Below are 25433 nucleotides of genomic sequence, written 5' to 3' on the forward strand. Positions count from 1 at the left end.
ACACTGCAGTCTGTCGATGATAAGTTGCACAGTCACCAACATTTGCCTGCAGGTGCACAGCATATTGTCCCTCTGACGGTTGACGATTGCTTTGAGCTGGGGAAGATAGCATACAATGATGCAGATTACTACCACACTGTACTGTGGATGCAGCAAGCCCTCAAACAGCTGGAAGAAGGGGAGCCCAGTGTCTTAACCCAGGCCGAAGCTTTGGATTATCTCAGCTACTCCGTGTACCAGATGGGCGATATCCAGCGTGCTATTGATCTGACAAAGCGTCTCATCGCAGTTGGTAAGAATACATAATAATTAACACAGTGGTGCACTGAGAATGCTGAAAATATGAGTTCAAACCTCACCTTGGTAATTTGAAGATCAGAATTAAGTTTAAGATCTGGGAAATCAATTTCCCCTGTCCTCTGTGCTATCACTAATGTTCCTGTTTGTTTATTTTTGACCCATCCTCTCTCCATTCTCTGACTAAAGACCTGTTGCATCTCTGACTTTTCCCAATTCTGATGAAAGGTCTTATAAATGTTAATTGAAAATTTTCTATTGCTACAGATGCTACCTGGCCTGCTGAGTATCTCCAGCATTTTATATTTTTAATATGAATAAATAGCTGTGTTAGCTATTGAATTCCATGTAAAAATCTAATATTAGTGATTTTCAGGGGAAGTAATCCTTTTATCTTTACCTGGTGTGACCTTTCTCTGTCCCTCACCCCATACACGAATGAACTGGACTCTAACATATCTTCTAATGAACCTACACAGAGATTTTGTGTTTATTTTAATACGTCATAGTATATGGGAGTCATTGGCTAGGCCAGCATTTATTGCCCCATCCTAATTGCCTTTATTGGTCAGTACGTGAGTACAGGAATTGGGAGGTCATGTTGCAGCTGTGCAGAACATTGGTTGGGCCACTTTTGGAATACTGTGTTCAATTCTGGTCACCCTGCTATAGAAAGGATGTTGTGAAACTTGAAAGGGTTCTGAAAAGATTTGCAAGGATGTTGCGAGGTGTGGAGGGTTTAAGCTTGAGATAGGCTGAATAGGCTGGGGTTATTTCCCCTGGAGTATCGAAGGCTGAGAAACGACCATATAGAGGGTTATAAAATCACAAGAGTCATGGATGCAGTAAATAGACAAGGTGTTTTCTGCAGGGTGGTGGAGTCAAAAACTAGAGGACATTGGTTTAAGTTGAGAGGGGAAAAGATTTAAAAGGGACCTAAGGAGCAACTTTTTCACACAGAGGGTGGTACACGTTTAGAATGAGCTGTGATAGGAAGTGGTGGAGGCTAGTACAATTACAAAATTTAAAAGACGTTTTGATGGGTATATCAGTAGGAAGGGGTTAGAGGGATATGGGCCAAATGCTGGCAAATGGGACTAGAATTGCCTAGGATATTTGGTCAGCATGGATGAATTTGACCAAAGGGTATGTTTCCACGCTCTACATCTCTGTGACTCTATGATATGGAACTAAGGCTGATAAATGGAATTGAGGTCAGATCGCATATAGTCTAAGTGAATGGTGGCACGTGTTTGAGGGGTTCATTAATTGCTCATGTTTTTGCAGGATGTGGAAGTGCCAGTGTTGAACTGTGGTGGACAAAGTCAGAAGTCACGTGACACCAGGTTATAGTCCAGCAGGTTAACTTGAAATCACAAGCTTTCGGAGCTCTGCTGCTTTGTCAAGTGAAGAGACTTCACCTCTGCTCTGAAAGCTTGTGATTTCAAATAAACATGTCATACTATAACCTGGTCTCATGTTTTCACAGGAAGAAGAATGTCCTGAAATAACGAGGTATACACCTGCTTTCATGTTACAGACAACAGAACAAATACCAAGTGCCACGAGTTAAAAATGGGTCAGCAACAGCCTTTTCCTTTCTGCACAATTTCTAATGTTCTTATTTATAGGCAGTTCAAGTGAAACTCTGGATGCACATGCCCAGCAGCTGCACACCACCACTGGCTATATAAACCTGAAACAATACAATCAGATCTGCCAAGGCAACAGCAATTACAACCCCAAGGGAATAGATTTAGATTTGCAAAGAACAGGTTTCGGGTGATATTGGGAATTTCTTGAAAGCAAGGTTGACCACTTCCCTGAAATTATATTTCGAGTTCATACCAACTCAGTAATAATTTGTATTCTGAAAGGACAAAGTGAAATAAATGAAGGTCTTCTTTATTGCCACCTACCTTAGTGTTAAATATCACCGCTTAACAGATCCCTTGCCTTTCTGTGTTGTGTTTGCAAGGTTTAGCCATACATTTGCTGCACGGTAGGAACTTTCTGACAGAGGTTTGAGAGGCATGTCTGTGTCAAGGCAATGTCAATTTTTTTATCTTGCGTTGTTAAATCACTGCGGCTGGATATCTGTTTTGGATTAATTAATTGAATGTGTTTCTGAGGTTGTATTTGTATAACATTTTAATGGTGAACATCTGTGAAGGAAGCACATCCAGTTTGGAAATATTCCAGGATATTTTGCTTAAATATACAGTCTACCCTAGATCTAAGCTAAGAATTTTTCCTATTAAATTCACTGTGCTTTGGAGACAGCCATTTTTTAATTGCCAACCAGCAGCTGTGAGGGGGAATAATATCCAACATTTTTAAGGGATCTGTGCATTAACAGTGAAATGATTTCTCACCTCATACTCCTGACTTTCTTCTTCTGCTTTTAATGGCCACTGTACTGTTTGAATATTATAATCTATTGAATAAATGTTCTGTGCTCCCGGGGTTATCGTGCTGAGAATTCTGGCAAGACTGCCATTTCCTCTGTAAAGGCCACCCTCTGAGATTTACTTCATTATTTGCAACATATTGGGCTAGAAAGTTGCTGGAAAAGCTATATTATTTTACACATTAGAAAGTGGAAGAGAGGCTGAATGGCCAGTCAGAACGTGTGTAGCAGGCGCCCAGCAAACTTGTGGAGACTGAAGCATGGGCATTCAGGGACCATGCTTGAACTACATTAGCACCTTGCACATATCAGTAGCATGCCTAGAGAATGTTTCAGGCATGCTTGGTTGAAATTAGGTTGCCCTGAACGCAGCAGGCACTGGAGGTATCCTGTTTAAGGAGACAAAGCTTCCCTGGAACTTTAACAGAACATTGCAGCACCCCCATAGGGTAGTTCTTTTATAAAAATATTTACCAAGACCTGGCACCATCAGAAACAAGAATGGTCCTCCCCAGTGCCACAGCAGCCCTCAAGAACTCTGACCCCTGCTGGTCAATGTTGAGACGTTTGGTGTTTCAAACCTCTCTTTTTGTAGCTGGCTATTCATTGTCATTTATGTGCAGTTAATATTATTTGCCACTTATCAGCTCAAGCTTGGATCTACTCCAGGTCTTGCTGTATGGATTGCTTCAGTATCTGAGGAGTTGCAAATGGAACTGAGCACAACTCGACCACAATTTGGATGTAAAAGGTGCTCTTCTTCCTGAAAAGAAATGTTTTGTTAACTTTTCCTCATAATTTAAATCATCAGTCATGTTTATTGCTCATGTATTTAACTTCTAAAGGACACCACATTAATGATGACTGCGGGTGATGAATACTGCATACAGTAACTCAGTGACGTTTGACCACAACAACATTTGCTTTTCTGAGCAATTTCTTGAATCATGCAGTTAAGGTGTTTACTGTCATTAAATTAAAGAAATCTTACTTTCTTTCATGTTTAGATCCAACACACTTAAGAGCCCAAAGTAACCTCCATTACTTTAAGAACTTTTTGCATGAAGAGGGGCAAAGTGATCAAGCAAGAAAAGATGATTACTATCAATCCCAGTCAAAGGAGGAAGTCTACATGCGCCCAGAAAACTATTTAACTGAACGTGATTCTTACGAATCTCTGTGCAGAGGAGAAGGAATTAAAATGGTAAGAACACAGAAACAGAAAGCCAAAGCACAAAGAGTGTGCCATAGGACGCTGTTTGGAATGACGTTGAAAAATTCACTGGTAGTTCACATTCATCTGATGAGGCTCTTAAAGAGATGGAACATCTGGTTTCTAAGCCACTTGCCCATAACAGCTCACTGCAGTCTGGTCTTTTCTTGAATAGGAGGGATGCTGATCTAATGCTGATTTTCAAAAAGGGCAATCATTTAGATCCAGGGAACCATAGCCTGATATCTGATGTCCGCTATGGGAAAGATATTTCTATCTTGTCACCTAGATAAGGCAGATCATCAGAGATATTTTGCGCAGCTTCTGAAACTGAACACCCTGCCTTACTAATTCACTAGAATGTTTTGATAAAGTTAGTAGATTGGAGGATGAGTGAAAATTTTTTGCTTCAGATTTCAGAAGGGCTTTTGATGAGCTGCCTTGAAATCAACAATCCTGCAAAGCTAAACTGTGTGGCTTTTGGAACGAAGTTGTTAGTTTTGGATTAAAAACTACATACATTCCCCTGGGCTGAGTGTTGTTGTTAATGGCTGTAGATCTTCTCGGAAGCTACTTTCCAGAGGTTCCACAAAGGCTGGTGCTAACATCATCTCTTTGTACCTTCATGATAAATGGATGAAATGTATTTTGGAACAATGATGTTTATGAATGGTACAAAAATATGTACAAACCTTAGGACCGGGGAGGAGAACTTAGATTTACTGCGGAATGGACCATATTCTGGTTATGGTGCTGAGCCTTGATAAATACAAAATTACATATTTGAGAATGCCCGTGGTTGAGCACAGTTGCATTTTGTAAGCAATTAAATTGAAAAATATTGTGATGTTGTTGGCCATCATTCTTTAAAGGCTTATGCTGAGAAGTGATAGCCAAAACAAATAGGATATTACTTTTATTAACTTATTAAGTTATTCAGCGTGATGCAACATGTATAATTTTGTCCTTGCACAAGACCTTGTGTAGACAGCATTTGGAACAGTATCAGAGATAACGTGAACTGCAGATGCTGGAGAATCCAAGATAAAAAAGTGTGAAGCTGGATGAACACAGCAGGCCAAGCAGCATCTCAGGAGCACAAAAGCTGATGTTTCGGGCCTAGATGCCCTTCTTGTTTTCTGTCTGCAGAGTGGATGATGGAGTGGCCTATTAGAGAGGGTCACAGGAATGATGCTGACAATTATCAGCTTTAAAAATCCAGTGTTTCTCACTTCAGAGGTGCTATAACACCTTGCCAAAAGTATAGAATATTAAAGGCCTGGCTTATGTTCCCATGATAAACTATTGAGCTGGCAGACATTGAACCTGATGGACTGAACAGTACTGTATGAATCCACAATCCTATAAAACCAGCTCATGCTGTCAAATTTGCCAGTATAGAACCTGATTTATCCTTATCCTATCTGTCACCATCAGCAAGACTATTATTTGAGGAAGGAAAGCATGTCAGAGCCACATTTCATTTTCAAAGTATTTCATTCATTAACGTTTCACTTTCCTACAGACGAATCGCAGAAGAGGTAGGCTGTTTTGCCGCTACCATAATAATAACAATCACCCACGCTTAATTATCGCCCCAATGAAAGAAGAGGACGAGTGGGACAGTCCGCACATTGTCCGTTACCATGAGATGCTGTCTGATGCAGAAATTGAAAAAATTAAAGAGCTAGCCAAGCCCAGGGTGAGTAAAGAACCCAATGTGATTTCATTACTATGCATTGCAACATTGCTCCGTATAATCCTGATGTGATTTATCGTCTGTGACAGCTGTTTGACTGCTTGACCTTTGGGACTAAATTGTTAATCCATTAATAAAACAGGTTCAAGAGACATCAGTGTTGTCCCTGAGCTCACGAAGGATCCTAGCAAGCAGACTGACTGTGGTATCTCATATCTCATTTCTTGTTTGCATATTCTACCATGACATTACTGCCCTCTTGGAGACTTCTATGAGCAATGCTTTCATCACTTATGCATTCTTTTACATGCATGAAGAATCAATTGACTGTGGAAAATATTACAGTCAGCCAGTCTTATTAACATTTGAATGCTGCGAAACACAGAGAATTGGCACAGATGAGAATTACCCATGTATAAACTCAATTGCTTCAGTGATCTGTGTAAAATATTCCAGTTCAGTTCAATACAAGGACAGGAGTGAGGAGATGAAAAAAAGATCATATCCTAAATACCAAATTCAGCAAATTGTCTGGCCTTCCTTCAATACCCAGCACCTGTCAGTCAAATCATTGTGTGATTCTAACATTCAGGCTTCACATACAGTTTAGCTTTTATTGGGTGAACACAAACGTTGGTCCTTTCTTCATCACTTGGCTGAAGGGAGAGCAGGCCTTAAAAATTGCATTGTTCGATATAAATAGGTATCTTTTTCGGCATGTTGCACATATCTATCCAGTTGCATTGTGAGAATGCAATTATAGAATTATTACCAGGGAAAAAGAGGCCACTGAGCCCATTTTCTCTGCAACAGCTTTCCGAATAAATATATCAGGCCAAGCAGTATCAGAGGAGCAGGAAAGCTGACATTTTGGGCCTAGACCCTTCTTCAGAAATGGGGGAGGGGAAGGGGATTCTGAAATAAATAGGGAGAGAGGGGGAGGTGGATTGAGATCCACTGAGGTCTTTCCAGAGGGAGGAGGGTAACTTTTTCAAGGTAGGCATCCTTAGAAGAGGCTTTGCAGTGGGGTTAAAATTGTTTCAGAGATGGTAGGAATTGGGGATACTGGAGATTCTGAGATAACAAGGTGTCGAGATAGATGAACACAGCAGGCCAAGCAGCAGCAGAGGAGCAGGAAAGCTGACATTTCGGGCCTAGACCCTTCTTCAGAAATGGGGGAGGGGAAGGGGATTCTGAAATAAATAGGGAGACGGGGGAGATGGATAGAAGATGGATAGAGGACCACTGAGATCTTTCCAGATGGAGGAGAACACAGCAGGACAAGCAGCATCAGAGGAGCAGGAAAGCCGATGTTCGTGCTGTGTTCGTCCAGGTCTACACCTGGTTATCTCAGATTCTCCAGCATCTGCAGTTTCTACTATTTCCGAATAAACAATTAACTTAGTGCCATTTTCCTGCCTTCTTTCTGTAACCATGCAGCCTAATTCTTTCCAGGTAGAAACCTAATGGCCTTTTAAATGATGCAATTGAACCTGCATCCACCACGACCTCCGGCTGTATTTTCCAAATCCCATTCATCTTGCAACTGAGGCATTGATGCACACTGGTAATCTAAAAGAAAGGCTACAATAAAGGCCATTAGTGGGCAGCCAGGAGGGTTGGCAGTTCTACTGTAACAGAGAAACTGCTGTTTTCCAACCAGCCCACTGTCTGATTCCTAAATTGCTTTGGCTTTTGCTACTTGACTGTAAGCGATATTTGAAGAACAGAAGTTGAAGACAGAATATTTGACTGAACTACACCAGTGCATCTTTATACCAACAACAATTTATGTTGAAACAGCTAAAATATTTCCCATGCTGTAATTCCATTTCACTTGAGTGTCCAGGATCTGGAATGAGGCCTGAGAGTGTGGTGGAGACAGGCTCAATTGAAGTATTCACAAGAGAATTAGACTTTTCATTTGTAAAGGATCAATGGACACGGTTGCGGGGAGAAGGCTTGCAACATTGCTTCCTTTTGTGTCCTACATTTGCTTTCTGTGAGCTTACTCAAATAACGTAACGTTGGTAACATCCCTCTTTACACAAAGGGGTGATTTCTTTAACTTGCTATCAGTGTTGCTAAGAGAGATCTCCAATGTGGCTATTACTTCTCCGTCCATTTTCCCTGATTCTCTCCATAGTCTCGGGACTGTGAAAATATCCTAAATGCCTGAGGTCGGACAACGCTGCACAATCCTGAGATCCTTCATTTCAGCGTAGTTTAGTCTCTCACACAGTGGTTCATTTAACCACTGAGGCAGTAGAGGAGGTTGGTGACTGTGCTCCTCTCTGTGACTCCCAGTATTAACCACATTGAACTGTTAACCACATGTGTTTTTGTCGCTGTATCATTGCTCACCACGAAACAGCTCACCTGATAACTTAAAATTTGAAGTCTCCAATTTGTGTTCTTCACACGTTGCAGACTTTCATCACTCAGCAATACCGATTTCAGTGCCTTCTGATATCCATGTGATATTACAATGGGATTCATGATGAAAGGACCTGGAGAATGGCAGCACATTTGCAAGATACAATGCGCAACACCATGTACCTTCTTGGCAATACAGTTAAATCTCCCATTATCGGACAGAATCTACCCAGCAATATGCTTTGTGCAATTCACCACTTCATTGCACAGAATGTCTTTTTTTCTCAATATTTTGTCTTTCAGAGTGAACCTGTACTGTGCCCTGTATGGGGTGCAACATGTGGAGGCGATGGTGTTGGGGGGTGCTCTTGGCCAGTGGTCAAGGGGCAACAAGACGCCAATGTCACTTCTCTTCAAGAAAACTCAAAGTGTCACATGGGCACTGAATTGGGCTTTCCTCTGGAATCAAATACCCCTGGGGGGCAGAACTGTTGCCTGTCAAGTCTCCTTACCAATCAAAGCTAGTATCTCTTTCCTTTAGTGGCCTGCCAAAGGGATTGGGAGAGCGGGCAGGTGGAGGTCACTGTTGGCAATATACCACCCAAGGCTGCAAATTGAGGGGAATCCATGGCACAAATGATTGCCGGCAGGAGGTGGACATTTTAAGGGGAAGCTGGGGCAAGGGGAAACTGGGGTAGGGGGTAGCTGTCAGTGAGGCCCCTTTCCCACTGCTGACTCCCACATTGTCTTTGACCAAAGAGTTTGCTCCCAACGATCCTGCAGGCAATCCCAATGAGGGTTGTCCGAAGACCAGTGAAAGAATGGAATTGATAACACTTGGAGTCGATGTATTTAAAGTGTCAGTCAGATAAAAAAAACGTAACAGAAAGAAGTAGAAGGATGTGTTGGTGATACTGAAAGTTTAGTGTGGAGCATAAACATTAACATAACCAGTCAGACTAAAAGTCCCACTTCTGTGCTATAAGCTGTAAACAATCACCGTTCTCTTCAGCCAAAGTTATATTAAATGTAATATGTGTGCACTAGTTAAAAATAAACCTATGTCAAGTGCAGGAAAAGTTAGGAGACACCCACAAAAGTGTCCACACGCGAGGGCTGAAATGATTAACAATGGGGCTTTCCATTAATTGTCCACACTTGAGGAGGCTCCAGATCATTAAGCAGTTTTTTTACTGACACAAGGACAAGCAAGTTTTGAAAGCTTTTCAATATGAGTCACTAAGAAACTGATGATTGCATCCCCAGATAACTAATATATGCTTCTGCATAGTTTTTTAAGAGCCATTTTCAATAATTTAAATTATTTGCAGATGGTGGATTGGCACGGACTGAGAAATGGGAGATAAACTCATTTTCTGTCTGTGTTAACCAAACTTGTATACTGATGAGTATCTTAGCCCAGCATGCCTTAGTGTAAATGTGTGTTCTCAAAACACCCCCTGATTTGTGCAGGTTAATGGCAAATTTTGCCTTCAGCAATAATCAGGTGACTGACTGGAAGCTGTAGAAAGAAACTGTTTCTGAAAACAGACATAATTTTGAGGATAATTTAAGTCTCTTCCACTAGTTATGTTCCACATAATTAAAGAGGACGGGACGAGGCTGGTGTGGATCATAAACATTGGTACTGGCTAGTTTGACTGAATGGCCTGTTACTACACTTGCGCTTCAAGTCATTCAACGAATGGTGGTGTCATTTGATTTTTCAAGAATATAATCATTTTCAATTCTCTGTTATGCGTGACACAAAAAGGTTGTAATTATCACCCTGCTTCATTCTTTTCATATGTTTATGATATAAACTTTTTCTGAATTGCTGTTGCCCTTGTCCTGATGGTGCTCCCAGAGACACTTTACGTGTGTATTTCGAGGAATTTGAACAAGGAAGAAAGCTTTAGGTCATTGCTAATATGTTCTTCTTCTCTCTTGCCTTTTTATTGAACATTGTAGGGACCGTTTACAAGTAAGTGGCCCACTCAGCCACCTCAATGATGTTATGACTCAATTATGTATTGTATGACTGATTATGGATATGATGTTGTGTAAGATAGGGTGGTGTGTTCCTTTCCCTGAACAACATCGGTAAATCAAAAAAGAAACAAATGAATAAAACCTCTGATGAAACCTAGAACAAAAACACAGAACACTGATAAATATTCAGGTTAGACAAAAAAACAGGTGAGTTTAACAGTTGATCTACCATTGAAATATGGTCTGGCTGTCTCTCCTAAAAACACTGACTTCAGAGAACCGGTGGAGTTTTAATAATTTAACTGTTTTGCTCATTTTTTTTACTGAACGAATGTAACGTGGTGATGAAATAGTGATCGGCTGGTGCTGCAAAGTGCGTGGAGGCGTGCAGAGGGTTGAATCTTCATTTGCTGCCTTCCCTCCCAATGTTCACTGTTTATTATCTTTAGCTGCTGTTTTTGACAATGGTGCCATAGAGCCATAGAGTCCTACAACATGGAGACAGGCCCTTTGGCCCAAACTGATCCATACCGATCAACATGTCCATCTGTGCTAACCCCATCTCCCGGCACTTGGCCCATATCAAATTGGCTTGGATCTCTGTATTCCCTACCTTGCTGGTAAAGAATTATGGCCACCAACAGTTGTAAAGGGCATGATCCAATGCCAAAACTCATTGCCACCTGTTAGGGTGTGAGTTGCTCGCTCTGAATGGCTAATTGGAGTCTCTGATGTAAGTTTGTCAGTCTTATAACTGAATGCAGTTTAAGGGACAGACTGGTCAAATAATGGTTAGACTAGGAATTCACCTTAAAATAGTCAAGTTATTCACTTGTCAGTCTGCTTTTCTTGTGCAAAGAGCCAACTTACCTTCTGATTTTTCAATCTCACAGTTAGCCAGAGCCACAGTTAGGAACTCAGTCACTGGGATCCTAGAGACAGCGAACTATAGAATCAGTAAGAGGTAAGATGATTGCCATGGCAAGCAAAGCAGACAGGGTTTTTGATTGGCTTTTGTTTTAACCTTATACTCCTCCCTGTTAACTGCCTGCCACCAAACAAAATAGCCAATCAAAACTAAAACCTGGAAGCTTTGGGTGTTGCCTTTGTTTGTGCTTGTCCTGTGATTTATCACATTCTTTTTTTCAACACAGCTGGCTCGAGCAACAGTGCGTGACCCTAAAACGGGTGTTCTAACTGTAGCCAATTACAGAGTGTCAAAAAGGTAAGGTTTGAACAGAAAGCCATGGGTTCTCTGGGTACAACAGCCTGTTCTGTTCTCAAAGGCATCACAGAGGAGGAAAGAGAGAAATGGCTTGTAGCATTGATGGAACTGCATGTGAGAATGTCGACTTGGATATCTTAATATTAGTGCAAAAGCTTTTAATCTGTCACTGTTTCAGTAGCATTCAGGTCAATTATTTCCTTTCTCAAGGTTATAATAATGGGCTTCGCACTCTCATGCACTTCTTTCTTGTAAAATCTGGTGTGGAGGGCACAATTCAATATATCTGTTCATATTCTTGAGCATTGTACTGTAAAATGGTCCACTTCTATGGCCCACACTGCACAGTGATTTGCACCAGTGACTTCTCTCCATATGTGCTCCTGCTGTATTCCCAGTGCATTTTAATATTCCATTCTCCTGCAAACATGCAAGTTCCCTTTTTAGCATTATTTTAAAACCCAACTTCAATAGGAATGTGACAATCAATTCTGCCTTTTGACCTCCTCAAATTAACAAAATATTTCTAATCTGTGCCTTGTGACTTATCTATTTCCTAAGGATTATCATTTAATATGACATTCAGTATGATGGGGCGGCACGGTGGCTCAGTGGTTAGCACTGCTGCCTCACAGCCCCAGGGACCCGGGTTTGATTCCAGCCTTGGGCGACTGTCTGTGTGGAGTTTGCACATTCTCCCGTGTGTCTGTGTGAGTTTACTCCAGGTGCCCCAGTTTCGCCCAACAGTCCAAAGATGTGCAGGCTAGGTGGATTGGCCGTGCTAAATTGTCCATTATTTCCAGGGATGTGTAGGTTAGGTGAATTAGCCACAGGAAGTACAGGGGGGATAGGGTAGGGGGTTGGGTCAGGGCAGGTGCACTTTGGAAGGTTGGTGTGAACTCAGTGGGCCAAATCACCTGCTTCCACACTGTAGAGATTCTGTAAGAATTTATATAGTTGGAGAGTTTGAATTAATTGTTCTCATTCTATTCAGGAAGATTATTATATTTTAACAATGTAAACCATTCTGACACTGCTATAAGTCTGGGTTTGTACTTGAATGTATTATTCATTCAAATTTAACAGTTACCCTTGTGAGTTTCTTCCATTCCAGTGTTGCCTGGTAGTGTTATAGCAACATGATTCTAAGGATGGGAACTGTTCCAGTCACAATACTGGGCAGATCAAAGAGTAGCCTAAAGTCCAGATTTGGTGATTTTTTTTCCCCTACCCAGAGACAGAAGTGCAGTAACTCCTGGAAAAGAGGAAAAGAGAAGCTGTCAGGGCACATTATTTGGCAGATCAAGGCTGAGAGAGTCAGGAGCAGAAGATGAGGTAAATCAGAAGTGGTAATTGAAGCTAGCATGTAGACTTTGAATGGGAGAACAGACTGAGAGAGTTCCAGAGTTTTAGAGTGCTGGTTGATTTTATGCTTTTTTAAAATTCTTTTATGAATCTGGGTATCGCTATCAAGGGCTGTATTTTGTTGCTTGTCCATATTTGTCCAAGAATCGAGGGGTTTGCTAGGCCATTTTTGGGAGCAGTTGAGAAAAAAACACATGGATGAAGGTCTGCGATCACATGTCTGTGATCTTACCTTATCTGGCCTTTTCTAAAGGGCATTGGTGAACTGGGTGGATTTTTGAATCAATCAATTATAGCGATCATCACCACGACTGAAAGAAGCTCTATGCTGTGCTGTAGGGTGCCAATTTTCCTTGCAGTGATACTTGATGTATTCAGCCAAAAAAATTCAAAAGCTTTTAGATCATTGAATTCCAAGTAGATCCTGTGATGCCTCGGAAAATTCTGAGAAGTAACCTCTATGATTTACAACAAGCAGAAGCTGACCATTATCAAAATTGACAGCAGATGGCACCATGAAGCTGTTCAACTGTCTGCTTTTTGTTTGGAAGTATGGTGGCTTGCTGCTGTTAAGCACTTGATTAGTTTGTGGATCTTTGCTACCGGTGAATGGAAGTTCAGTTTTTCCACATCTTCTTAATTACAGAGAATGTCCTCCTGCTCACTGGGGCCAATATTTTGTGCTGGGGCAAATTTTGTCAACATAGGCCTCCTCTCATGCTAGTCACTGTGCATCTATTCTCTGAAGTTGTCTTGTTAGCAAATAGATGCAAGCTGTGTTCTAGAATTGCGTCCATCTGGAATGAAATTTAAGATTTTCTTTCAAGGAAATCACAGGTGGGATTTTTTAGCCCTGTTGGGAGCTCTCAGGAGGCCAGGCACGGGATTTTGAATGTGCAGGAGGCAAATTTCTGTTTCCTGTTAGACGTTTGTGAGTAGGTTTCCAGTAACTTTCAGTTGTGTTGACTTTCCTGACCATAACTGGCAGGAATCTGTTTTGCATGTCGTGAATACTAATTAATACCCTAGGTTGCTGTAATTACATTCACAGATGCAATCGTGTTCACTAAAACACAGCCGTTCAAAAACTTCATTAGAAATATGAGGCATGTACCAGATGGGATAGACTTCATCATTTGCCAAGCTCTGCAGAATGAAAATGTCTTCATTAGCTTGGCTACTTCAGAAAAAAAAAAATTTCTGTGCAAATGCTTGCAATCCTATGATCAAAGTCTCTCCATTTCTACTCCCTTATGGAATGTGGGCATCCTCTGGCTAGGCCAGCATTTATTGCCCATCTCTTACTGGCCAGAGGGCATTTAAGAGTCAACCATATTGCTGTGGACCTGGAGTCACATCTCGGCCAGACCAGGCAATGATTTCCTTGCCTAAAGGACATTAGTGAGCCAGACAGGTTTTTTGCAGACAATCAACAATGGTTTCGTGGTCATCATTAGACCCTTGAATCCAGATTGTTTATTGAATTCAAATCCTACTATAGACAGTGGCAAGCCCCAAGAATATTGGCAGAGTTTCTAGATGAACAGTCCAGCGATAACTCCACTCTCCCTCCAAGTTGATCAGCTCGTGGAAAGTGTCAGATGCGCAGCGCCTAGATTAGATTCCCTACAGTGTGGAAACAGGCCCTTCGGCCCAACAAGTCCACACCGCCCTTTGAAGCATCCCGTCCAGGCCCATCCCCCCATAAACCTGAACACTACGGGCAATTTAGCATGTCCAATCCACCTAGCCTGCACATCTTCGGACTGTGGGAGGAAACCGGAGCACCCGGAGGAAACCCACACAGACACGGGGAGAATGTGCAAACTCCACACAGACAGTTGCCTGAGGCGGGAATCAAACCCGGGTCCTTGGCGCTGTGAGGCTGCAGTGCTAACCACTGAGCCACTGTGCCGCCCTGGCTTGTTGTTAAAACCTGACCATGCCAGTTGTCTTGCCAGAATGACCCAACCAGGCCGCACGAACAAGACACCCACACTGGACTGCATCAACAAACCTGAAGGGACAAGCAAGTGGCGCTGAATTCAGAAGGATGTCTTTTGTGGTTGCAACCTTGTTCAGAGCAAGTGTAAATATTCTTAGATGTGTGGACTATCCTAAGTTTGGTGAAAGGGTAATGAGGTGGTGGTGATTGGGCAACTGAGTGTTGTCATTCTTTTTATATTTGAAGTGTGGACAGTACCACTGTGCTGCTCGTGATGACAGACATTGATTGAACTTTTTTCAATCACTTGTGGGAAATGAGCGTCACTGGCTAGCCGTTATTTACTGTCCATCTCTAGCTGCTCTCGGACTAAGTGGTTTGTTGTGGAGTTTGCCCAATCTCCCTGTGTCTGCGTGGGTTTCCTCCGGGTGCCCCAGTTTCCTCCCACAGTCCACAGTTGTGCAGGTTAGGTGGATTGTCCATTCTAAACTGACCATTGTGTCCAGGGATGTGTAGGTTAGGTGGATTAGCCATGGAAAAATGTGGGGTCGCAGGGATAGGTTAGTGGGTTGGGTCTGGCTGGGATGCCCTTCAGAGGGTTGGGGTGAACTCAGTGGGCCAAATGGCCTGCTTCCATACTGTAGAGGTTCTATGAGTATGATTTATTTAAGAATTTCAGAGGGCGGTTAAGAGTAAATGACACTGCTATGGACCTGGACTCACATGCAGACTCACATGAGGATGGCCGAGTTCCTTCCCTGAAAGGCTTCAGGGAGCCAGGTGGTTCATCATTATATTCTTAGCTCCAGATTTTTTAAAAAATTGAATTCCGATTCCGCTGTGGTGAGATTCAAACTAGGGCCCCCAGAACATTAGCTGAGTTTCTGAATTGACAATATACGAACAATACCACTGGGCCATCCCTTCCAATGGATGTAGCGGGTGATCACCTGGCTGTGCCCTAAATCCATTCACAGCCAGTTGATGTAACCAGCCTCATCAGTCCTTAAGCTGGCCACAGAACTGAAAAAGATTACTCCATTGGTTCTCCGACAGCGAGACAAGATTTACATTGGCCTAACAAAATCTCAGCCATTTGGTTTGCTTCTGTGAGATCACCTGTCATATAATCTCTATATTAGCCTATTCCACTCAATCTCTGTTCACAAGGCACCTTCTTAATCAAGGGGCCACCACTTCAGTGTGTTATATTCACTCTCAGACAAGTATAGCTATTCTAGGTAATGACACCAAAATGGCAGAAGGTTTGGCACAGCAGATACTTTCTAATCTGTTCAGAGATGTTATGACATACCTCTGGAGTAAGTAAGACACGAACCTAGGTTTCCTGGCTCTGATGTGTAATTTGGGGGGATACTGCCACTGCACCACAGGTGCCCTCACTAATGCCCTATACAATTGTTGTAAGATTTCTTGTCTTTTTATCGCCATGTTCCTTTCAGTCAAGCGCTAACATACCATGAGATTCCTAATTGCTAGCTGAGCCTGCTTGTCGTTACTTTTACTATTTCATGAACAATAACGTCCAGGTTCCTGTTTGCAATCTTTTGGCTTTGCCAGTAGACTGGAGGCTGTATGATTCTGGTATCCGGTAAAGCAGCTTTCCACAACCTCTTTCAATACATCTCACTGCTGGGGGGGAGGTGGTGGGGGTGCACAGCGGCATTTGAATTGCTGTAAGGTAAGCTGCAAGTGCAAGCTGCGCAGTAATAAATCAGCAACCTGTTTTACTTGACAGAATCAAGGTGTGGGATGTAAAATGTGCTGCTGATTCAAAACGTTTGGTACACCTTTTTCAGTCACATGGTAGGATAGTCATTAAACAGCATATGCATTGGTACATCACATAATAATTGGCAGCTTTGCTTTTGAACTTTTCTTAGGCATGCTACTGAAACAGTGGATTCTGAATTTAATCCAAAATCCTTTTTCAACTTGCCTCCTCTTTCCTGATCTGCAATACAAATCTATCCATGGTGGAACTTCCTGAAATAAAAGAAGCAAATGTCGGACCATATAAATTGCTTGTTTCAAATTAAAGATGGGTGTGATATGTTGCTAGTCACTATGCCCCTAAGGTTTCGTGTGTCACTATTTGTGTGTAACTGTGATCTAGTTTGTCACTATATCAGTCTCTTCCTGTTGTAAGTTCTTTTGCATGTTATTCAGTTCAATTGCAACATCACCAGTAAAAAAAAAGTAGTAATTGTTTCTGTGGGAAATCACAATACTAAATGATGTCTCACTTTTGTGAGGTTGGCAGCGATTTTAACTTTTTGAAATAAATCCTCAATCTATCTGGTCCTACTTTGGAGTCTAGATTCTGGAGATAACAGAATGCTAGTTATGCACTGTTGTGACATCAGCATATCTTATTAATACATGTTATCGAACCTTCAGCCTGTCCAGTTTTGTCCAATTACATTGCCCCAGTTTGGATGTACCTGCCATTTGTGTTCTATTTTGTGTGTTACTTCCTGTCTGTAGTGCGTGGTTGGATGATGATGAAGATCCTGTTGTGAATAGAGTCAATCAACGAATAGAGGACATTACAGGCTTGGAAGTGGACACTGCGGAGTTTCTTCAGGTATTTGGTTCACATCATTTTCCTAGGATGGTGACGGCGAGCACGAGGGGGCATTGCTTTAAAATGAGGGGTGAAAGATATAGGACAGATGTCAGAGGTAGTTTCTTTACTCAGAGAGTAGTAAGGGAATGGAACGCTTTGCCTGCAACGGTAGTAGATTCGCCAACTTTAGGTACATTTTTAGTCGTCATTGGATAAGCATATGGACGTACATGGAATGGTGTAGGTTAGATGGGCTTGAGATCGGTATGACAGGTCGACACAACATCGAGGGCCGAAGGGCCTGTACTGTGCTGTAATGTTCTATGTTCTGTCTCCTGAATCTGCAGTATAAAGTGACCAAGGATTTGCAAGTGATAACCTAACATACGGATCAGACCTATTAACAGGTATAAAAATCTTCGATGATAGAGACGGCCTACCTTAGTGGTAGGAGTGTTCCTGATTCCACCCACTATCACCAAGACATTTGCATTGCCACCTCCAAAACATTGTTTGATTCTGCCCCCATCTCAGTTCATCTCCTGCTCTAACCCTCATCCCTGTTTATGTTACTCGAAGAATTGACTCTTCCAATGGTATCCCAGAGTGGCTCCCAAAACTATGTTACTCATATTCCAAATCATAGAAAGCACTATTACACTATCAGCAATGTGCTTGCTGACTTCCACTGACTCCCTGTTAAGCATTATCAAGTCCTTGCTTCTCTTAATCTCGCCAGTCCCCACAATACCCCGAGATTTCTTCAGTGTGCCAATTCTGGCCTCTTCAGCATCCCTAGTATGTAATTGTTCCAGTATTGGCTGCCATGCCATCAATTACCTGGAAGCTAATCCCTGAACCGCCCACCATTAGTCTCTCTGTTATTCTTCCCCTCTGTCTCTCACTCTTTGTCTCCCCCCCCCCCCCCCACACCCCCACCCACTCCAGTACTTAAGGCACTGCTTGATACCTACATTTTAGACCAGGGTTTCACTCAGTTATCTGGCCTAACACCATTTTTATTCACGTATGGGATGTTGGACAGCACTGCCCAGGCCTGTATTTATTACCTACACCTAATTGCAATGGAAGGTAGTCGTGAGCTGCCTTTGAACAACACAGTCCATGTGGTGTAGTTACACCCACAGTGCTGTTAGGGAGGAAGTCTGGGATTTTGACCCAGTGACAGTGAAGGAACAGCGACATATTTCCTAGTCAGGATGGTGAGTCGCTTCGAGGGGAATTTGCAAGTCATTGTGGTCCCCTGCTTCTGCTGCTGTTGTCTTTTTACTTTCTCTTCACTTCCACCTTTTTTAATGTAGTTTGACGTCAAATTCTGTTTGATAAAATTCCTATCATTCAATGTGAGATATTTCATTCTGTTGAAGATACTCTATAAACAGATTGTGTGTGAGAGTTTATGTAAAACTAAAGGTACCTCGCTTGTTGGATGCTCACAGGTTAGCCCAAATGTAAGAAATTCAGGCAAGATTGCTCGCATTTTGCACTTGACCAAATTAAGGATGGTCCTGAACCTAGGCCACTCATTAATACAAAAGGGATTTAACTATTAGGTTTTTATATGTTTGCATCACAAATGCCTGAAAATAATAAAATCACGCAAGTCATGTGATGCACATGAGCAGAAAAACAAGGCAAGGGAATATATGATGAACGGCAGGAGCCTAGGAAGTACTAAGGATCAGAGGGACATTGTTGTGTATGCCCACAGATACCTTAAGAGGTAGCAAGAAAGGCAGATAGTATGGCATAGATTTTAAGAGCATTGAGGGTATGCTGGAACTATATAAATGTTGGTTAGACCAAAGCAAGAGAATTGTTGCAGTTCTGGAATCCACATTGTAGAAGGGATGTGATAGTACTGGTGAGTATGGAGAGGAGATTTACCAGGATGTCACGTGTGCTTGAGAGTTTTAGCTTATGGAGAGAAATGACTGCTTAAATTTTTGTGATTCATACTTAAGGACACCCAGATCCTTTTGCATCTTGCAGGTCTGCAGTCTGATACTATTCGGATAATATGCTTACTTTTTATTCTTCCTGCCAAAATGGACAAATTCATATTTTCCAAAATTATACTGCATTTACCCGATCTTTGCTAACTCACTCAACTTATCAATATCTATTTGTAGCCTCCTCTGTCACAGATCATTTTCCTACCTACCTTTGTGTCATTAGCAAATTTAGCAACTGAAGCTCTTCCTCCTTCATCCAAGTCCTATTATAAAATTATAAAAAGTTGAAATCCCAGCACTGATGCTAAGAATGTGCCTTCATAATGAGGTAATTGATTAGTTGTGACTCCTTCCACAGGATCTGATCTAGTCTAGTCTGCTCTCTGGTTGCCTCAAAAATGTGCTGTGCTACGAAATTATATACAAATATACTAAGATCTCCTCATCTAGGCTACCTTTACTCATCCGATATTCATTCCAAATGCAGATTAAGACCCTCTATGATTATCACTGTACCTTTCTGATTAGGTCCCATTATTTATTCCTTTATATTCCATTTATAATGTGGGTTTTGTTGGAGGGGGGTCTTGTAAACTACTCCCATTAGTCACTTCATGCCTTGATAATTTCTTCGCTCTATATAACCACTTTCACATCCAGGATTCCTGAATTCCCTCTCTGTTGTGGTCAATGTCACAACTAATTCACAGAGCCACACCTCCAACTTTCTGTAGCTTCCTATCCTGATGAATGACAAAAGAACATGTAATATGAAGAGAAATATATCAATGCAGATGAATTCTATGACCAAGAACACGTGGCAAAACAATAGTGTGGAACCAGATTAATCCAGAGCTTTCAAAAGGCAACTGGCTCAGTTCACGAAGGCATAAAAATTTCTAAGACTACAGGGAAAAAAAATGAGGAAATGGTATTAATTAACTATCACTTTCAGAGAACAGGAACAGGCAAAACAACCCAATGGAGCCATCCTCCTCTCCTGTATCAATCTGATACTGATTCAGAAGGAGTATCCCCAGCCAATGATGAATCAGTTTTTGCCTGGAATCGACACACGGTGGACAGCAGGTAGTGAACACACGGGAAGGCTAACTGATTACTGTGGAGGGGAAAAAAGCCTTCAAAGTCACTAATATTGAGAATGAAACCAAACCATCACCTAAACTTTGAGAGTACGCTATTGCCATTTCCACAACCAAAGAAAGATATTTAGTGTATCAGGTAGTTTTAATGATTACAATCTTCTGAATGGGTGAAAGAGATAAAGCAGACAGATGGGCAGTGAGACTCAATAATGTCTTTACAAGCCTTTGACTAATCTTTCTACTGATGAAATTCTGAATCAAGATGTTCCCACATAAGATAGTATTATGCTGAAAGAGGCTATTCAGCCTGTTGTGTCTGTACTGGATCTTCGAAGGAGCTTGCCTTTGTTAAATGTAGGTCAGATTTATTTTCTTTTCATCTTTCCAATATTCAATGCATTCAAGCAAAAACAGCAGTGGAAAATCAATAGACCATCTTTTCAAAATGTTTTTTGATCATCAGTGGGTTAAATAAATGTTGGGGCAAGGCACATTTAACTGCTACAAATGAAGCTGACCACAGGTTCAAAAAGTGTTAGCATAGAATCTGCCTGATGGTGTTTTGTGGTCAGAAAAAGTTCTGTTTTGTGCTATGAAATTTACACCACAGCGGCAATGTGTTCCTCTGCAAGCTGCTAGCTGAAGCCCCTACGAGCAGGTGCCTCTCATCAGCCTGTTTCTTTGTTACAGGTAGCGAATTATGGAGTTGGAGGACAGTACGAGCCACATTTCGACTTCTCCAGAGTAAGTGACAATGAAACCTGTCCAGCATTTGACTCTCAACTTTATTTTCTTCTATCTGATTCTCGTTCTGGAGAGCAGTTTTCCAGACTCCAACATTTCAGGCCATGGATTTAGTTTATAACACTGCCTAAAATTTATCACTGAGTTTGCAAACTTTTCTAAAATATGAACAAAGGATAAAAAGATGGCTCTAACACGTTGCCCTTTTGTGTAAACCATGGAATGCAATTGTTGAAACTGGTTGAAGCTATTGGTGAAATGGTGAAACCCATTAGGCTGAAACCACATTGATGTATCGGATCTTTAATACCAGTTATTCCGTACTCTGAACATATTCATACAACATCTATGTGTTTTGCACTAACCTCACAGATTTTACGGGCGTCAGGACCAAAAACCACTATTATTCTTGTCTTGTTTGCTCAGCTTGGAGTTGTCCACAGTCCAAGCTTGCCCTGCAGTCTCTGGGACACTTCTGGAGAAGAGAACCACCAAGTGCTACTAAAAACAATGTTTGTTTTATTCTTTTCTTGAACATTTATTTATTAGTAAGAAAAATATTTAAGGTGATGAGAAAACAATGTTTAGCTGGGGTATGAACGTTGAAGATGAGAGGTCATATAATATAATGCGTGTTAACAACCAAGTTGATAACCCTATCTGTTAAGTCACTCAAAATATTCCTGCCATTGGAAATAAAAAAAAGAAGAGGAGGCCATTTGGCCCCCTGATCCTATTTTTGGATCAGTTGAGTTCACAATTGTGTGCTCAGCTTTCTTCTATTTCTCTTAACGCCGAAGAATAGCTACCAAATAAACAATTCAATTCAATTTTCAAACTAACATTGTGCATCAGTTGCAAATGATTCCCATCTTTCAAATGTCAATATCTGTTTTATTATTGATTCACGAAATGTGGGCATTGCCCATCCCTAGTTGCCTTTGAGATGCCAGTGAGCTGCTATCTTGAAATGCTGCAGTTCATTTGGTGCAGACCCCCAATGCCACTAGGGAGGGAGTTAAAAGACTTTGATCCAGCAACAAAGAACAGCAACATATTTCCAAGTCAGGATGGTGAGTTGCTTGGAGAGGAACCTGCAGGTGGTGGTGTTCCCATGTATCTCTTGCCTTTGTGCTTCCAGATGGTTGAGTTTGAGTTTGACTTATTGTTGTCACATGTACCAAAATACAGTGAAAAGTATTTTTTTTTGCATGCTATACAGGGAAATTGTACCATACAAAGTGCATCAGGGTAGAAGAATGGAGTGCAAAATACAGTGTTATATCCGCAGAGAAGGTGTAGAGGGATGGATCAGAAAGGGTGAAAGAGAGCATGACCAGAGTGGGAGGGATCTTTGATTATGTTGGTTTCTTTCCCGAGGCAGCAGGAAGTATAGATGGAGTCAGTGGATGGACAGCTGGTTTGTGTGATGTACTGGGTTGTGTTTGCAACTCTGTAATTTCTTGTAGTCTTGGGCAGAGCAATTGTCATACCAAGCTGTGATATAACCTGGTAGGATGCTTTCTATGGTGCAGCAATAAAATTGATAAGAATCCTTGCAGACATGCCAAATTTTCTTAACGTCCTGAGGAAGTAGAGACGTTGATGTGCTTTCATGACCATTGTGACAGTGTGGATGAATCAGGACAAATTGTTGGTGATCATCACGCCCAGCAGCTTGATATTCTTGATCATCTCCACCTCAGCATCATTGGTACAGACAGGGGCATGCCCTCCATTCTGCTTCCTGAAGTCAATGACCAACTCCTTCATTTTGCTGACATTGATAGAAAGGTTGTTGTCTTTACACCATGCTGCTAAGTGCTAAGACCTACAGTGGTGGTCTCATCAGCAAACTAAGAAATGGAGCTGGGGTGGAATTTGACCACATAGTCGTAAGTGTGTAAGGAGTTCAGTAGTGGCTGAGTACCCAGCCTTGTGGGGCAATGGTGTTAAGGATTTTGGTAGAGAAGATGTCACCTATTCTTACTGATAATGGTCTATAGGTCAGGAAGTTGAAGATTCAATTACAGAGGGGGGAGTGGAGACCTAGGCCTTGGAGTTTGGAAATGAGTGAGTTTGGAAATTATGGTGTTGAAGGCAGAGCTGTAATCAATAAGTAGGAGCCTTGCCCTCGTATGGTCCAAATGCTACTTGCCACTGTAAGCCGATGCCTGGATATTGTCCAGGTCTTGCTGCATTTGAACATGGACTCTTCCAGTATCTGAGGAATTTGGAACGATGCTGCAAACGTCCCCACTTCTGACCTTACCGTGGAGGGAAGGTTGGAAATATTTCCTAACTTCACTCCTAAAGGTCTGGCTGTATTTTTAAACGATGCCCGAGTTCAAGGTTCCTCAAACAACGTAGGCAGCTTGGCCTGATTTAACCAATCTGTTCTAATTGTGCAGATTAACCAGACTTCTTGTTGGGATGGCAGGACTGTCTTATAAAGAGTGATACATCTCACTGGAGTAGCGAGCTGGAAATTGAGCCCTGCTGTTCTGGAATCTTCACTAAAGTTAAATGTTTTTAAAAATACACCAAATTCTCCAATTTATCCATCATTTAGACCCAGTTTGACATAAAGCACAGGCCGGGTTTCTGTACTTGACATGAACTCCTGTTTATTGCAAGTGGATAGATTCCAATGACAGATAAACAATTAAGAACCATTGACCCTTAACTTTACTGAGTGAAACTCTGACCCTGTGATATGATCTCCCCTGCTATACACACATAGGAACAGGCAGAGACATTATCCTTTATACCATTGGCAATCAAAACCCATCAATCAGCATTTTAAAGATTCTCAAAGAGGCAAAAAAAGAGGTACTCTGGGCAGAGACAGACTGGAAAGGCAGTTCAATGATCTTTGCCCACAGGGTTTTCTGATCTATCAGGATGTGCTGTTCCTAGATTCTCTTTCTCCAGTGACTTTCACTTGTAGAAAGTACAGACTGACTGGCTCGCATCTAGAAGCTCTGATTCACTGGTTAAGAACCATAAAGTGCAGCAACGACTAAGGGGGAAAGAAACTGACTTTCTTCAGGCTTGACACACCTTTTACTATAGACTGAAAACAGTTCATCCTCCTCCAGCGATCTGAAGATTTTGCACTGCATACCCCCAAGTTCTTCAGTTATTTGCAAGCCAATCACAGAATTGTTGACAGCCTGAGGCCCTTGTAATTAATAATTGATCACCAGTGCGCAGAACCAATTGGTTATTTGATGCCAGCCAATGCTCCAGTTATACTCATCCTCTGGCTGTTCTGCAAACTAGGCTTCCACTACTGCTTGAACAAGCAGCTGTGTAGACAGTACTTACAATGAGTGTTAGGTTACCTGCTTTCAAAATGTGCAGCAAAAGGTCATTAATCCTTTTTTTAAAATAGTCCTTTACCCATAGCAGCTCACAATCAAAAATCTACAGAAGTAAAAAAATAGCCACAATCTCTGAGATTGGGTAACCTGGTCCTATATTCTCTTGAGTTTCAAAGAACGAGAAGTGAGCTTTTGAAACCTATCACATAATTAAAGGGAATAACAAGGTAGATGCAGGTAAATATTTTCCCTCATTGAAGAATCTGGAAACATGGGACAGAAGTTAAAAATAAGGGAATGCTATTTAGAGCCGGGATGGGGAGAAATTATTTTACTTGTGAGTTGTAGATCTTTGGAATTCTCTAGCCCAGGAAGCTCAGTCATTGAGAATGTTTAAAACACAGATTGATAGATTTTTGACTGCCAAAGGTACAAAGGATAAAGGGCATTGAAGTGTTCCACCGGCCATGATCATATTAAAGGGGGAGCATACCAGATGGGCTGAATGGCCTTCTGCTAGTCCTATAATCCTGCAGCTAGGAAAAAAGGTGTGGGGGAGTGGCAGTTCTTGCAGTGCTGGCATGGTCTTGATGGGCTGAATGGTTTCTTTCTGTGTTTTTATAATTCTAGAAGGATGCTTTGATCCATGACAGCGCTGTTCAATACTCACCTTCTGTGTGAGGTGATGTTTTATCCCAGCTAGGCACAGGACCAACTCTCGCTCAAGTATTCAGTAAAATTGCTGTTCACTCACTTGACCTCATAGCCTGTTCCACTAGACCACCGCCCTCTGAGAAATGGGTAAAGGGTGAGGAAAGAGGGGGAAATGACTGGGTCTGCAGGACGACTGTGTGTGAGACAAAAGAGCTCTGTATGGGTCAGTTCAGTGCAACTAGAGACAGGACAAAAGGTTTTAGTTAATTCAGTAAGTTGGTTCAGTTTCAATGGATTTTGCCATCATTGGATAGCCAGTTCCAACAATTGCTCCTTAACTGTTAAAAAAGATGACCTCATAACTTCAGCACTGCACCTTGGAATCTAATCATTTGGAATTTCTGCAATAGGAGAAGAAATAAAAAGTCACAGATGTATATCTATTTAACAAAAGTGCTACTCACTGAGGTCAACTGCTGGACAGGGAATTTTTGCATTCTGTAAACAATTAAAGA

At 41.7% G+C, this 25433-nt stretch overlaps 1 protein-coding gene across 7 annotated transcripts in view; it reads left to right on the forward strand.

Moving 5' to 3' along the window:
• Window positions 1-25433, forward strand: part of LOC125458205 (prolyl 4-hydroxylase subunit alpha-2-like) — a 90311-nt gene that overhangs the window by 45702 nt on the left and 19176 nt on the right. For 5 of the 7 annotated variants that reach the window (XR_007248793.2, XM_048543237.2, XM_048543232.2 and 2 more), the window contains exons 6-11: window positions 53-292; window positions 3715-3911; window positions 5446-5622; window positions 11142-11212; window positions 17031-17130; window positions 20885-20938. Coding sequence is in view for 6 of the 7 variants with exons in the window: in XM_048543237.2 (XP_048399194.1) it covers window positions 53-292; window positions 3715-3911; window positions 5446-5622; window positions 11142-11212; window positions 17031-17130; window positions 20885-20938 (839 nt within the window). In the remaining variant the exon portion in view is untranslated. Of the gene's footprint in view, window positions 1-52; window positions 293-3714; window positions 3912-5445; window positions 5623-10880; window positions 10952-11141; window positions 11213-17030; window positions 17131-20884; window positions 20939-25433 lie in introns of all 7 variants that reach the window. The other 2 variants (XM_048543233.2, XM_048543235.2) reach the window with 1 other exon arrangement.

The sequence above is a fragment of the Stegostoma tigrinum genome, chromosome 13, assembly GCF_030684315.1.
Source record: "Stegostoma tigrinum isolate sSteTig4 chromosome 13, sSteTig4.hap1, whole genome shotgun sequence".
NCBI classification, from domain to species: Eukaryota; Metazoa; Chordata; class Chondrichthyes; order Orectolobiformes; family Stegostomatidae; genus Stegostoma; species Stegostoma tigrinum.